This window comes from Bidens hawaiensis, unplaced genomic scaffold, assembly GCF_021521415.1.
Source record: "Bidens hawaiensis isolate Kalapana, Puna unplaced genomic scaffold, B.hawaiensis_p1.1 tig00008556_1, whole genome shotgun sequence".
Classification (NCBI taxonomy): domain Eukaryota; kingdom Viridiplantae; phylum Streptophyta; class Magnoliopsida; order Asterales; family Asteraceae; genus Bidens; species Bidens hawaiensis.
The window spans coordinates 927,898-940,720 of NW_027491615.1; the positions used below are offsets into that span (position 1 = coordinate 927,898).

At 32.7% G+C, this 12,823-nt stretch overlaps 1 protein-coding gene and 1 pseudogene across 2 annotated transcripts; one reads left to right on the forward strand and one right to left on the reverse strand.

The window, feature by feature from the left end:
• Nucleotides 1–1,318: 1,318 nt before the first annotated feature.
• Nucleotides 1,319–4,797, reverse strand: LOC143529478 (tRNA (cytosine(38)-C(5))-methyltransferase 2). 2 transcript variants are annotated; one of them, XM_077025262.1, is made up of 10 exons: nt 4,691–4,797; nt 4,497–4,607; nt 3,016–3,109; nt 2,829–2,947; nt 2,622–2,744; nt 2,300–2,546; nt 1,880–1,974; nt 1,713–1,771; nt 1,565–1,629; nt 1,319–1,481 (listed from the first exon to the last, which is right to left on the reverse strand). In XM_077025262.1, exons 1-9 carry the CDS (start codon nt 4,745–4,747, stop codon nt 1,578–1,580), a joined length of 957 nt encoding a protein of 318 aa, XP_076881377.1. In that variant the 5' UTR covers nt 4,748–4,797; the 3' UTR covers nt 1,319–1,481; nt 1,565–1,577. The 2 variants fall into 2 exon arrangements, with proteins under 2 accessions (XP_076881377.1, XP_076881376.1); XM_077025261.1 differs by having other exon boundaries at nt 1,713–1,775.
• A 2,370-nt stretch (nt 4,798–7,167) lies between these two features.
• On the forward strand, nt 7,168–7,788 carry LOC143529479 (large ribosomal subunit protein uL6m pseudogene; annotated as a pseudogene).
• Nucleotides 7,789–12,823: the final 5,035 nt, after the last annotated feature.

Consider the following 12,823-nt stretch of genomic DNA (forward strand, 5'->3'; position numbering starts at 1 on the left):
TCATCTAAGACTTACAGTTGGTGCCAGATTTAGATGAATATATTTAAGTATTGAAAATTCAAACAAGAAATAAACACATGAAATATTAACTCAAACTTCTTAACAATCGAAAAACTCGAATTGCAAAACCCGGAGATGAGCATCCAAACATCAACTGGGACTCACTTAATAATAAAAGTTTTTCTCACATCAGTGGATACTTAAAAGATTACAGCTTACTGAACGCTTAATCTCTCGGTATTCAAGATTTTACAATTTTTGTGTAGAGTACAATCATTGATGTCAGTGTAGAATTTAAGCTTTTATATCCAACCCGCTTCTATGTTTGATAGCTCAATGATTACTAATAACCATTTCTAACATTACATATTCCGGTTCAATTTTATATGTTATTGTTGAAAGTTTTAACATATCCAACGTGTAGTTGTCGAAGCTGGAGTGATGTCTAAATACTTACTCGTCTAATTAAGGTCCTAAGCTTTAAATATTGAGAATAACATCATTTGAACTTGTGTTTGTTTTAATCAAATCAGCTTAATGTTGCTTGCAGCTTTTATGCAGATCTGATTGCTTAACCAACTATTTAACTTATAGTCAGAGATTAATATTAATATATATGTACAACTTTGAAACTTTACACTTTATTCTCAAAGTTGAATTTTAATATTGGGTTATTAGATTTAGTACAGACTTACCCACTATGTTTAGTGCTTGGATTCAGTACATGACTCTCATGAGTCATCATAAAGATGGTCACTATATTTAAGTTTTATTTTTAAGTTTTTATTTCTGATATAAGCTTTACATAAAAAGTGTTTTTCTTTCTGATTTTATTTTCTAAGTGTCTTGTGTTGAATGAAAATGTAGCGCTAAAACATCGACTGCTTCTTCTATTATATGATTGGTTCATTATATAAACTTTTACTAAAGGGTTTGTAGTCTAACAATACCATGGTGCAGATAAAGGTGTAAACATAAGTGTAGAATAGAAAGTAGATTTTAAGACGATGTGAGTTAGCTGGTCTAAAAAAAATAAAAAAAATAAAAAAAAAGCAGAATCCATTTATATATATACATAGAGAGTAAAGCCTTTGTAACTAGTGTTTTTGAATCAAATTGGATCATGTGACATGAATATTTCGATTACCTGATTTTAGGCGAGTAGCGTTTTCAAAACACGATGGATTATCAACATTGATAACGTAAAAATAATAAAAAGATGTTCTTTAATCAATCAAGATCGAATAAGATACTAAAACAACAGTTCAAACACCACCATAAACCACTCACATATAAAATCGTAACAATATGTATAGTCGTTTGTATCATCAAGTCTCGAAGATGAATATATAACAACTTCCATGCGAGTATCTCTGGTCAACTGTAAATGATGATGAATTGATGACTATGGGTCACTAAACATATAATTAAGCAATGGAGCAACAACTGCTACACTTAAACTATTCCCCAACAATGCATATCTACAGAAACAAAACAAGCAGCTTAGCTTTTAATAACAATCATTAATCATTAAATCGGCTAATTAGTGTCTTAGTTAACATACCGTTGGCGAAGTGTTACATGCTCCGGGAACTCAAATTCCTTGGGGAAAGAGTGCAAATTAGAAACCTACAAAACCATTTTCTTTTATAAAGAACAATAATAAAAAAATATATATATAAATAATAACTTGGATTATAAAACCGACATACCTCTCTAGGGGTAAAGTATCTAAGACAAAGTTCATCCAATAATGATTTGTCTCTTGTCTCTGGCTGCAAACATTAACCAAAATAATTCTATAAAAACCGGAAAAAAATGACCAATTTTATATTTTTATATAAAATAGTAACAAAATACGATATTTGCTAAAACTTACCATAACGGTAGCCAAAAGGGAGCCAGTGCCTTTAACGTATCGATAATAACTCTTTGTAAAACAACAACAGCGCGTCGAATCAGGATACACGATATCTAAACCAATTTAAGGAACAGCTTTGCATGGGCCATTTTAGGTTATACATTATCTCTAATGGGTCAGAGGGATAAATGTGTCATTTTTATGTGTATAACCCTTTAAATCACTTTATTCAAAAAACTAGATATCGCAATAATATAAACTTTCTAACCGTAACAGACAAACTAAATATTTCAAGAAAATGTGAACTTTTAGGACACGAAAGTGGTAAAGTTCAATCCAACCCAACCCGTTTAAAAAAACATGTTTTGACTTTGACCCGTTACCCAACCCGTCCGATTCACCCAATTACCATTTAGGCCCCTCTAATTTCAAGGATACCCATCGCACTTCCCCATCTTTCTATCAAGCTTGATGGAACATAATACTGTTTCAAAGAATCTTCAACTGAAAAACTATTCTGGTTAATCGGGCTTCCAAATTCCAAAAATCTTTCTATAGGAAGGCATGTTAATTGATCATTTTCACTTATTAACGTGGTCTCTTTGTGGTCAATTAACAGTTTTGGCACAAATATAAGCTGCCCGTTGAATTCCGGGTTGCGGAAAGATAACGGCTTTCTTTTTGCCTGTAAACATAAAAAAATACATTTAAATTCTTCTTTCATTGCATCCATTTGTTATTGTTCGTTAGTGTTGCATACCAGACAAAAGTAACGGGGGCGGGAGTATGGAACTCCAAACTGCAGTGGGCTTAATATAAATTCTTGTGTCACAAATTGGTTTTCTTCAAGTACCTGAATCATCTTTTCATTTGTATCAGATGTCTGAAACAAAACAACGGATTATAAGTTCAATAACTTATCGATGATCAATCAAACATAAATATTACAAAGTGAGTTCTTTCAAACCTCAAATCCAACAACATTCTCAACGAAGATCATAAGTGGAGGCTGCATCATTTGTGGTATGATTTCAAGGATATTAATGAAAGACGAAGCCCGTGCATCAGCAGATTGTTTCTGTAGACCTAAACACAGGCTTAGTTCGGGGATAAACTATAATTTAACTAAAGTAAATGTTAACCGGTATGTTTACCTTGTCGGGTATACGGTTGACAAGGTGGAGAAAGAAACCACACGTTTGCTCGGTATCGATCAAGATCAGCAGCAGTCAAGGTCTGTATGTTACCCTATTTTCACCTCCAAAATGAAACTTAAATAAGAATCTGAAGTAGGCATGTGAAACAAACCGACCGTTCAATGAACTGTTCAAGAATGGTCAGCAGGAGCCAAGAAGTTTGTTTATGTTTGAATAAACAACATTGTTTATTCATTTATGTTCGTGAATGTACGTTCATTTGAATTCGTTTATGTTCTCTATTTAATACATCTGTTTAAAATAAAAACTAGGATTTAGGAACCCGCGCTTTGCGACGGGACTGTCAAGTCGAACAAAAAACATAAGTAAAATTATAAACTTGTTGCAAGTCGACGCGAAGCTAGTTTGTATCAAGTTACGACAGCGAAACTAAACAAAAGAAATAAACCCGTCAATACCAAAATACAAAAAATTATATCATATGTGAAACCAAAAAAACCTGCACGTTACAGTTGTGAACTAACACAAACTCGGTTAGTATCAGTAGTACCAACACAAATTCGTAAACACAAATTAGTAAGCCAACAAAAATATTTTAAGTTAAGGTATCAAATGTTGAAACGCGGATATAAAACCATGCAACGATTGGATATTTTTAAATTATGAAAAAAATTTCGGTCATTGTAAAGACGAACTATAAAAAAATAAGAAAACAAAGTTTAAGAAAATCGTTTAATCAACCGACAAATAAAACATGTAAAGCCGACACTTGCCAAATTTAGTGTTTATAAATATAGTTTGTTAAATATTTAAATTAGTTTAAAAAAAAGTAAAATTAAAATAAATAAAAGCCATAATGTGTATTTATGAAGTTATGGCTAATAATTTAGTGGTTATAATTAATAAAATATTAAAATAATGAATAGTAATTTTGTGAGTATGGTTGAATCTTCTTTTTAATATATATATATTAATATTAGGTCCATTACAACTGAGTCTAAATTTATTAACTTTTTTGGCCTAACAGATTGCTGTTCACCCCGTTACCTGATAATTAGTTTTCGCTCAGTTATGTTCGTTCAGTAATGTTCATTCGATTACGCCCGTGAAGTGGTGAAGTATTCTTTTATACAGTTAACGCATGAACATAAGCCAACACAAACATGCTCATTTGCCTAACGAACGAACACGAAACAAGAAAACCCTGTAGTATAATCGTTCGTTTCCGGTTAAATTAAAATAAACAAAGATGAAAATGAACCATTTCCTATTCGTGTATGTTCGGTTTGTCTACATGCGTAATCTAAGCCATACGGACAACACCATTTACACATATAGTAACTTATAACATCTAAGTAACTTCCACTTTGTAACAATTATTATTATAATAAAGAAGTATATCAAATTTAAGTTAATAACAAGTGACATTATTATCTCAATTTGTCAAATTTTGTACCACTTAATTGTAGAGGAGTCACCTGAAACGGACGATGACCGAAATTATGAGCATAGACATCATTAGCCAAGTCGTTTATGTCGAAAGCTTCCACCATCTTAGCATTCAATCCAGCCTTCATCACCGAATATCTCTGTTGTTCAATTCACCATTCTTTCAATAAAAGAGAATTTATAAAAAAAAAAAACTCATTATATAGAGATGGAGGGAGGTTACCATGCCACCGATGCCACTGTAAAATTCCAGCACTCGCCATGCTTCTTCTTCTTCCATGAGGGTACCTGCAGCCACTTGCTCTGTAATTTGTATTTTAGGGCTTTCTGTTGAATGAATTAAGAGGGTGTTTGGCCAAGCTTTTAATTTAATTTAATTTAATTTATTATAAGAAAGTTTGTTATATTCGTGTAGAATTTATATATTTTTTGATCCAGCTATGTTTATTTATGATTATTTTTAATGAAACATTAAATTAATCATCTACTTAATGTTTTATATTTGTTCGTTTGTGTTCACTTATATTCGTTTATCTTTGTGTTTATTTACATTTGTACACATATGCTCATTTATGTTCGTTTGCATTTGTTCAAATATGTTCATGAACTTTTCGTTTATATTTTAAATGAACGAATATAAACGAAAATGAACTAACATATTTACGTTTTTTTATGTTCTTGAACGGTTCGTTTAGATTTTAAATGAACGAACATAAAAGAACACGACAAATCATGATACAAAAAGACCACTTCCATACCCCGACACATAGCCAAAGCTTAATCATTGACCAAAGCCTCTTTGTTGCGTGTCCAGGAACCTACCCAATTTGCACTAAAAAAACAGGAGATAAAACTCCAACCATAAAACTATGCGAACTAAACCAAACACCTATATACCTAATCTTTTTTACTTATCTTATTCTCGTTATTTTCATATACAGTCGTCTTATCCACTCCATTCGTAAGAAAACATATCAATGACTCCCATTGAATCCTACTCCATGAATCACCAACAAACACAACTCGTTTCCCACGAATCTTTTCCAAAACAACACCAATGTTGAGTTAATTTTAATTTTACAGAACCATATAACACAAATCCACTCAAACAGTATTACAATATACAAACCGGCCATGATATAGAGAAAATAATAGAAAGAGACCACACTTTACAACAAAATATGAGCATATTGTATATCAAGTACAAATCAAATTAAATCATACTTGATTAATAATAACTAATTTTGCATGCTACTAAAACCGTGGCAAACATCCAAATAAAGGACAACGAGTGAAACTATTTTCAATTAAGGACCTATTCTATAATTTCAAAAATTTGTAATTTTTTCTAAAAGAAGCCTTGTTTGAATTGTACAACAATTATAAACAAACAGAATACAAGCAGATCCGTGTAAAACTAAAAACTACAAGGGGCAAATTGCATTTGGTCAAAACACGATTAAAGGGTTTCCGTTCCGTCATTTCTTGAAGCAACTGCTCGTCTTCGGCGGCGCAACTTGCAGGTACTTATCCTCTTTCCACGTACATATACATACTCTCAGGTGCCTTTGTATGTTCATAGGTTAATTAGCGTTCAAATTCTATAATATTTGGGTTAACCTAAACACTCAAATTGAATCCTACATTTTGGCCCGTATTGCTACAAATTTAGGGGTATTAACGAGCCGAGCCTGAGCCATGTTTTTAAGCTCGAGGCCGGCTCGTTTATTATATATTGATAAATTTATAGACGTTTTTGTTTAATTTTTTTTTTATATTTTGAGGAAAATCTTAACAAGCCTAAGCTCGGCTCGAGTTCGGCTATGCAGTGTAAAACTGATACATAGAAGTGCAAATGAGTTTGAACTTGAAAAATACACTAGGTTCGTTAAGACCGTCTTCCCATACAAGACTCGAGCTTGGGCTCGATAACTAAATGATATTTATTTGAGGCTCGAGCTCGATGAGGCTTGGCTCGTTTCGAGCTTTTATTAATCCGATAGCGGCTCGGCTCGTCTCGTCTGCACACCTACTCACAAAAGATAGATTTATGAAGATGTTGAACTATTAGAGTAATCATCATCATCGTACTCAGTATATCCCACCAATAGCAATGCTATGGTAGGGTCTGAGGAGGGTAAGATGTAGACAGTCTTACCTCTATCCCATAGGGATAGAGAGGCTGCTTCCGGTGAGACCCCCGGCTCGATAGTAGTTTTGCATCAAGCCTTGGACATAAGGCACATAGCACTCAATCATCAGGGACACCGGCTGATTGGTGCATGTGCCCTTGTCTTTCAGCTATCAACGCCACCGCATGATGCCTGATTAACCTTCCGCCACTTTTAACGTTATTTTCACGAGATTAGTAAAATAACGTCAAAATTAGTGCACTTTTACTTTTGCCCACCCGAGGGTTCACACATATATACATTATATGTGCGCACCGCAAGCAGGGCGTTATTAGAGTAATCATCAGATTTCTCTAAAGTAACTAAATACACATAGAGTAATCGCCGTTGTGCTTCGACTTTTGAATGTGTTATGTGATTATGTGAGATGAAATAATCAGAATTGGACCGCAACAGGTGGTGTTTAGATGTAAAGCAGGCGTTTGAAATTGGGAAAGTTAGGCAATAAGTTTTTTCGAGTGTGAGAAAAAAAAAATGATTTTTGAATACGATTACATTTTTCTTGTCCAATTTATACTGATATAATTTTGGTTTAGTTAATTATGGAAGCTCAGTTCTTTCGGTTTCTGAAGATCGTTGGTGTCGGTTTCAAAGCTCGAGCCGAATCAGAAGGGCGTTTATTATTCTTAAAGCTGGGATACAGTCATGAGGTCGAATTAAGCGTTCCTCCTGCTGTTAGAGTTTTTTGTTTCAAACCGAATATTGTTTGTTGCACGGGAATTGATAAGCAACGGGTGCACCAGTTTGCTGCTGCGGTTCGTGGCTGCAAGCCCCCAGAGGTTTACAAAGGCAAAGGTATCATGTATGCTGACGAGGTTATTAAGAAAAAACAGGGAAAGAAATCAAAATAGATTTTTTTCGTCTTTCAGTTTTGGGTTTGTTAAAGATTTATGTTTCTGATCTTTATTGTTGAGGTCCTAGTACTGATTTTAGACGAGTATGAAGTTAATAATGGTACATTGTACTTCATGTGTTTTGTTAAAAACGTTCACCTATTGTTGAGCTTGTATTGCATAACATAATATTGCATTATGTTGTATAGTATAATTCTGCAATAATGCATGTGTGACAAGTATGTGATGGAAAAAGTGGGACAACATATTTGAGTTTGGTTTCATGCATGCTTTATTTATATGCATTTTTTATTTGTTCAAAGATTGATATATATTGATGGTTTGACAAGCAATATTTTTTCCGACTACAATGCGACTTTCAACACTCGATGAGCATATGATACTTTGGTCATAAGTCCCCTCAGGGAACCATAGTTGGGAAATATCCCATATGCCATGCGCTTTACATGTCCTACATCGCGTTGTGGTGGCTATGAGCCTATGAGAAAACTAGTAGTGCACAATTGTTACAAGGTGAGTACAGGAAACCGACTATGCAGGTGGTTAAGTAAATCTAAATGTGCCCATTTCACGCTCTGTAAATTGGATCCCCTTTCTTCCCAAACCAAACTACGGTCGCCACTCTCCTCTCTCGCCAACTACTCTCTCTCTCCCTCTTATCTTTGCACTTTTCTCCTCTCACCACTGTTCGACCGCCCCCATTGTGGACATTGTCTTAATCCTAACTCCTTGGTTTTGAAATGGGTTATAAACTAGGAAAATCCATTGCCCAATAAATATGAATTCTGTTTTCTCGTTTAACCGGATTGAATGTTTTAAAACCAATAAGTGAACTAATCGGTTTAGCTGAACCCAAACCAAATAGTTTATTGAGTTCATATCTAAACGGTTTCGGATCTATTTAATTGAGTTCGGGTTTGAAACCGAATACTGGAAAATGTAATTACAGTTAATTCCTAGAATGCGGTTATTACACATTTTTACAATAATATACATTTGTTTTAAACAACAACCTATTAGCTAAAGCATAGGAGAAGGAGATGTAGGGTGAAAGGGAGAGATTTCATTAATAAAGTGTGGTGTTACAAAGAGGTACAATGAATTATATATAGGAGATGAAAACTTGTAGAAGAAGCTAATCTATTTTAGGTGTTGATAACCATAATAATAATATGTATTTATAACACTCCCCCTTGGTTATCAACTTAATACGCTTGGAGATGCTGCCTCATTAAAAACCTTGCTAGGAAAACCCAGTGGGACAAAACCATAGCTAAGGGAAACAGAGTGCAGCGCGTATTGTCTCCCCCTGATTTATATATCCGTTAAAATGGTAAATATCGATCTTCTGTGAAAGTTACCCAAAATTTTTGTAGTCAATCATTTGCTTCTCCGTCCCTTGACATTTGAATCCTCAAGTTGAATAATGTTGTATTATCTTCACGTGAAAACTTCTATTGCTTCATCTGGTAAACACTATGATCCTGTAGTGCTTCTATGCATCGACAATACTAGCCAAACTTGTTTTGATGGGTTAGTAAAATAAAAGCTCATATATTTCATACCTGTAATATATGTATTAACCCATTCTGATGTCTCCTAGCCGGACACATGCTGATAAATATAAATAAAAGATATAAAAATCATGTATAGTTAGCATCGCATATTAATGCGCATATGCATTTAGTTATGATACTTTTGAACCAATAATGTTTCATATTATGATAGGAAATGATATAGAGTGCATTGTTGGATATCCTTTAACGTACTCAAAGAATGAATCTTGTCTTTGATAAATTGTCTCAACATTTTAGATGGAATTTGATAGATTGATACACATATAATTACACATATACTCAAACTGCAGGTCAAGCAATAATCACATCGTGTCAATGTATTTCAAAAATTCTCATTCTAAAAGTTCTGCAGTTTCTCTCGATGATGTGTACATCATCACTGTAAACTGTGATATGAACCTTTAAGAGTAGAATTTTGATAAAAGTATGACTAATGACATCCAACTTATCTCCCTCCTTATCAAAATAATTATTGATTGTACAATGCTCAATCCGACTATATTAGTCCATACGCAATAAGCATAACTCTATGCATTTTTCAATCTATTATGAACTTCTTTCCAACTTGACAAATTATGCATGTGTGTTCACTTTTCTAGGATTTTTGTTGCATAAACTTGCTCATTTAACACATCAATTTTGTATCACATATCAAAAATCCATATTGTACAATTTCTTTGTTTATTGAGATATTGTACTCATCATGTACATTCTCTTCTATGTGTATGCTTATTGATGCAAAGAATTACATCATTAAGATTTAGCAATTAATCTTTCAAGTATTCAGTTACCTTAGGAAACTCCTCAGGAGTTCCATTTATGTTCAACATATTCAATAATCGTAACGTATTTAACTACGACTCTATACACAACAATCATTGTGTTTTCGAGAACTTACTTTACATGATTTGATAACTCAAATCCTTCATAGATTTTCTTGTAAACTTTCGGAATCAACTGAATAACAATATTTATTGGACGCATATCAATTCTCTCTTTATATTACCAGACTGTTTAGTTATCGGAAAATCATTGCTTCCACCATTGGAGAATGTGTCTCCTCGTATTTAATCATGGGTCTTTGCAAAATCCTTGTGCCATCAGTTTTGTCTTATATCACTTGATGAATTTTCATAACTCATATACAAGACCCGATTTTACAACTTTAGTTGTACGTACTGCTGGTCCAACAAACTTTCCGTTATTTAGAGAATTTAGCTCTACCCTGTTTGCGTCTTTCCACTTTGGCCAATCATTTTTATAGGCAGATTTAGAATCTTGATCCTCATAATCATTTCAAGCGCTAATTATATATATAAATAAGTATAGCGACGTCGACTTTATTTCGATTCCATATATCTTTGTAGACATGATACAATATAATTTATTAAGAGCTCTTTGTTTTCAGGTACCTAAGGTTCTTCAAGAACCATCATGTCTAATCTCTTTCAAGAGACCTTTTACTGCACCTCGACTTGACCATCTTCATTACTTGCTCCAATTTTCGAGGAAATTTTACCTTTGGAACCGATCAGTCTACCACGCTTCACGCGTGCGTTAGACTTATTATCAATACATGTTTGTCCTTTTGGGACATTTATTAATTGGAGCATTAGCAGTTCGTATAGGTGTCTTAGTTAGACACTCTCTTTTGGTCAGTGAATCGTCTGGTAGATGATTCGTTAATCTTTATACATGAATTATCCTTTGAACTTTTAGTTCATATAATTTAGTTTGAGGATCAATGATAATTCATTCCAACTAAATTTGTTTTCCAACTGCTTTATATCTCCCCCTGATGTTGGGAATGTTGATTCACTATAATGAGCCGAAAATAAATGTCTCATTAATTGCTCTAATATAATCATAGATATCGATATGAATTCCCAACTTCCTTTGTGGTCTCATCTTTGTGTCTTGTGGTGGATTAGTTTTAGTATATAACACACACGAAATATTAGATGAGAAATACTTGGTTACTGACCAAAACCAATTACAATGGGGAGGAAGTATCATAACTTCTTGGCTTGATGTGAATTAGTTTTCAAGACATGTAAAATCATATGTACTCAAATACAAACATGAACATTTGTTCTTATGATAATTTCCTTTGCAATCAATTATAGAGGTTGAGTAAACGTCTTTAAATAAACAATTTTATGTAAGAACATAATCTGTTATGAAGTTCAACACTTTTCCAATGATCATTATTAACTTGGGAATCAAATTCATTATTATAACCGAATATAAATATACCAATATGGAATAATATGCTTGCTATCTTATTAGCTAAGCCATAGATCATGCAAACATGAAGTTACGATCTTGATAACCAATTAGACGATGCATCGATTTTCAAAACACTAAATGGTATCATGTTAGGATATGCGTATCCTTTTCTCAATTCCATAACATCTAGGGGTTCACGCCCACCTTCAGTCGGTAAATAAATGATTTCCCTTTAGAGCAATATACATGTATAATTATTATGAAGAATAATTTGGTTCCTCAATATATTTCACATCATTGACTCGGTGTGGTCTAACCGGTCGTGCCATTAGATACTCATGATCCATAAACTTTAGGTTTATGATCGTATATGTAGTATTAGTATGCTTCTTTAATGGAAGACTGTAAATAATATGAAAGAACATTGCATTATCGTTTCAAACGATCATGTGATTTCACTTTTGTATTTCCACATTTTGTTCTCATATATGATCAATCTTTTTGTGACTTGTGGTGATTGATCTCATTATTAGTATGATCGTCATTATAATTTTGATGATCAATCTTATTACTAATATAATCATCGTTACAAGTTTATCAATTTTGTTCATGATTGCAATGATCAATACATTATCAAATTCACTTTAGGGAATGGTATTTATTCATAATTTTCTCAAATACGGATACTAAATCACCTCAAATGTTTCATACGTTTTAATGATACGCCACTTCAGGGGCATATTTGAAGTTTGACAAATGAAAACTTGTCTTATCCGTCTTTTTCTCATAATTAATCTTTTCTTCATATAACAAATATTGAGAAGTAATTACATAAATAAGTCATGTAAAATTCATCATGCTCGATCTCATTATTAATATGATCATCCTTACAATCTTTTCAATTATACCAATGATCACAACGATCAATATATAGTCACATTCATTTTAGGAAATGGATAAAACCACACAATTTCATATCAAAGCATATATATACTTTTAATTGAGAATGGCTAATATGGTATTACTTTTGGTTTAAACTTTCCTTCCAATTCTATTTATATAAATAAACCATAATATATCATTAAGATATATTATGTACATGTCACCATTTAACAACTAGTTGCAATAAAACACTATGAGGTATTAAATTTTCATCACTTCTAAGTGAATATTTATACAACTAGCGTATAAACCACATATAAACAACTTTTGATTTATTAACCATGTATACAAACTTTAGATATACATACATGCGTGTAACAGAAGAATAGATAAGCAACTATTATTGTTGCCAGATTTCCGTTCAAGTTCATCTTCTTGATGTTCAATTTTTTTCTTTATATTTAACTAATCATATAGTAGTCTACACAATAACTTACAATTTGAATTTTTATTTTAATATTTTTTAAATTTTTTCAAACTCTCGATGCGTGCAACAACTATTTAAAACAAGGATGGTAGTATTGAAAAAAAATACTAATTTATTAGACATCACATTAAGAAA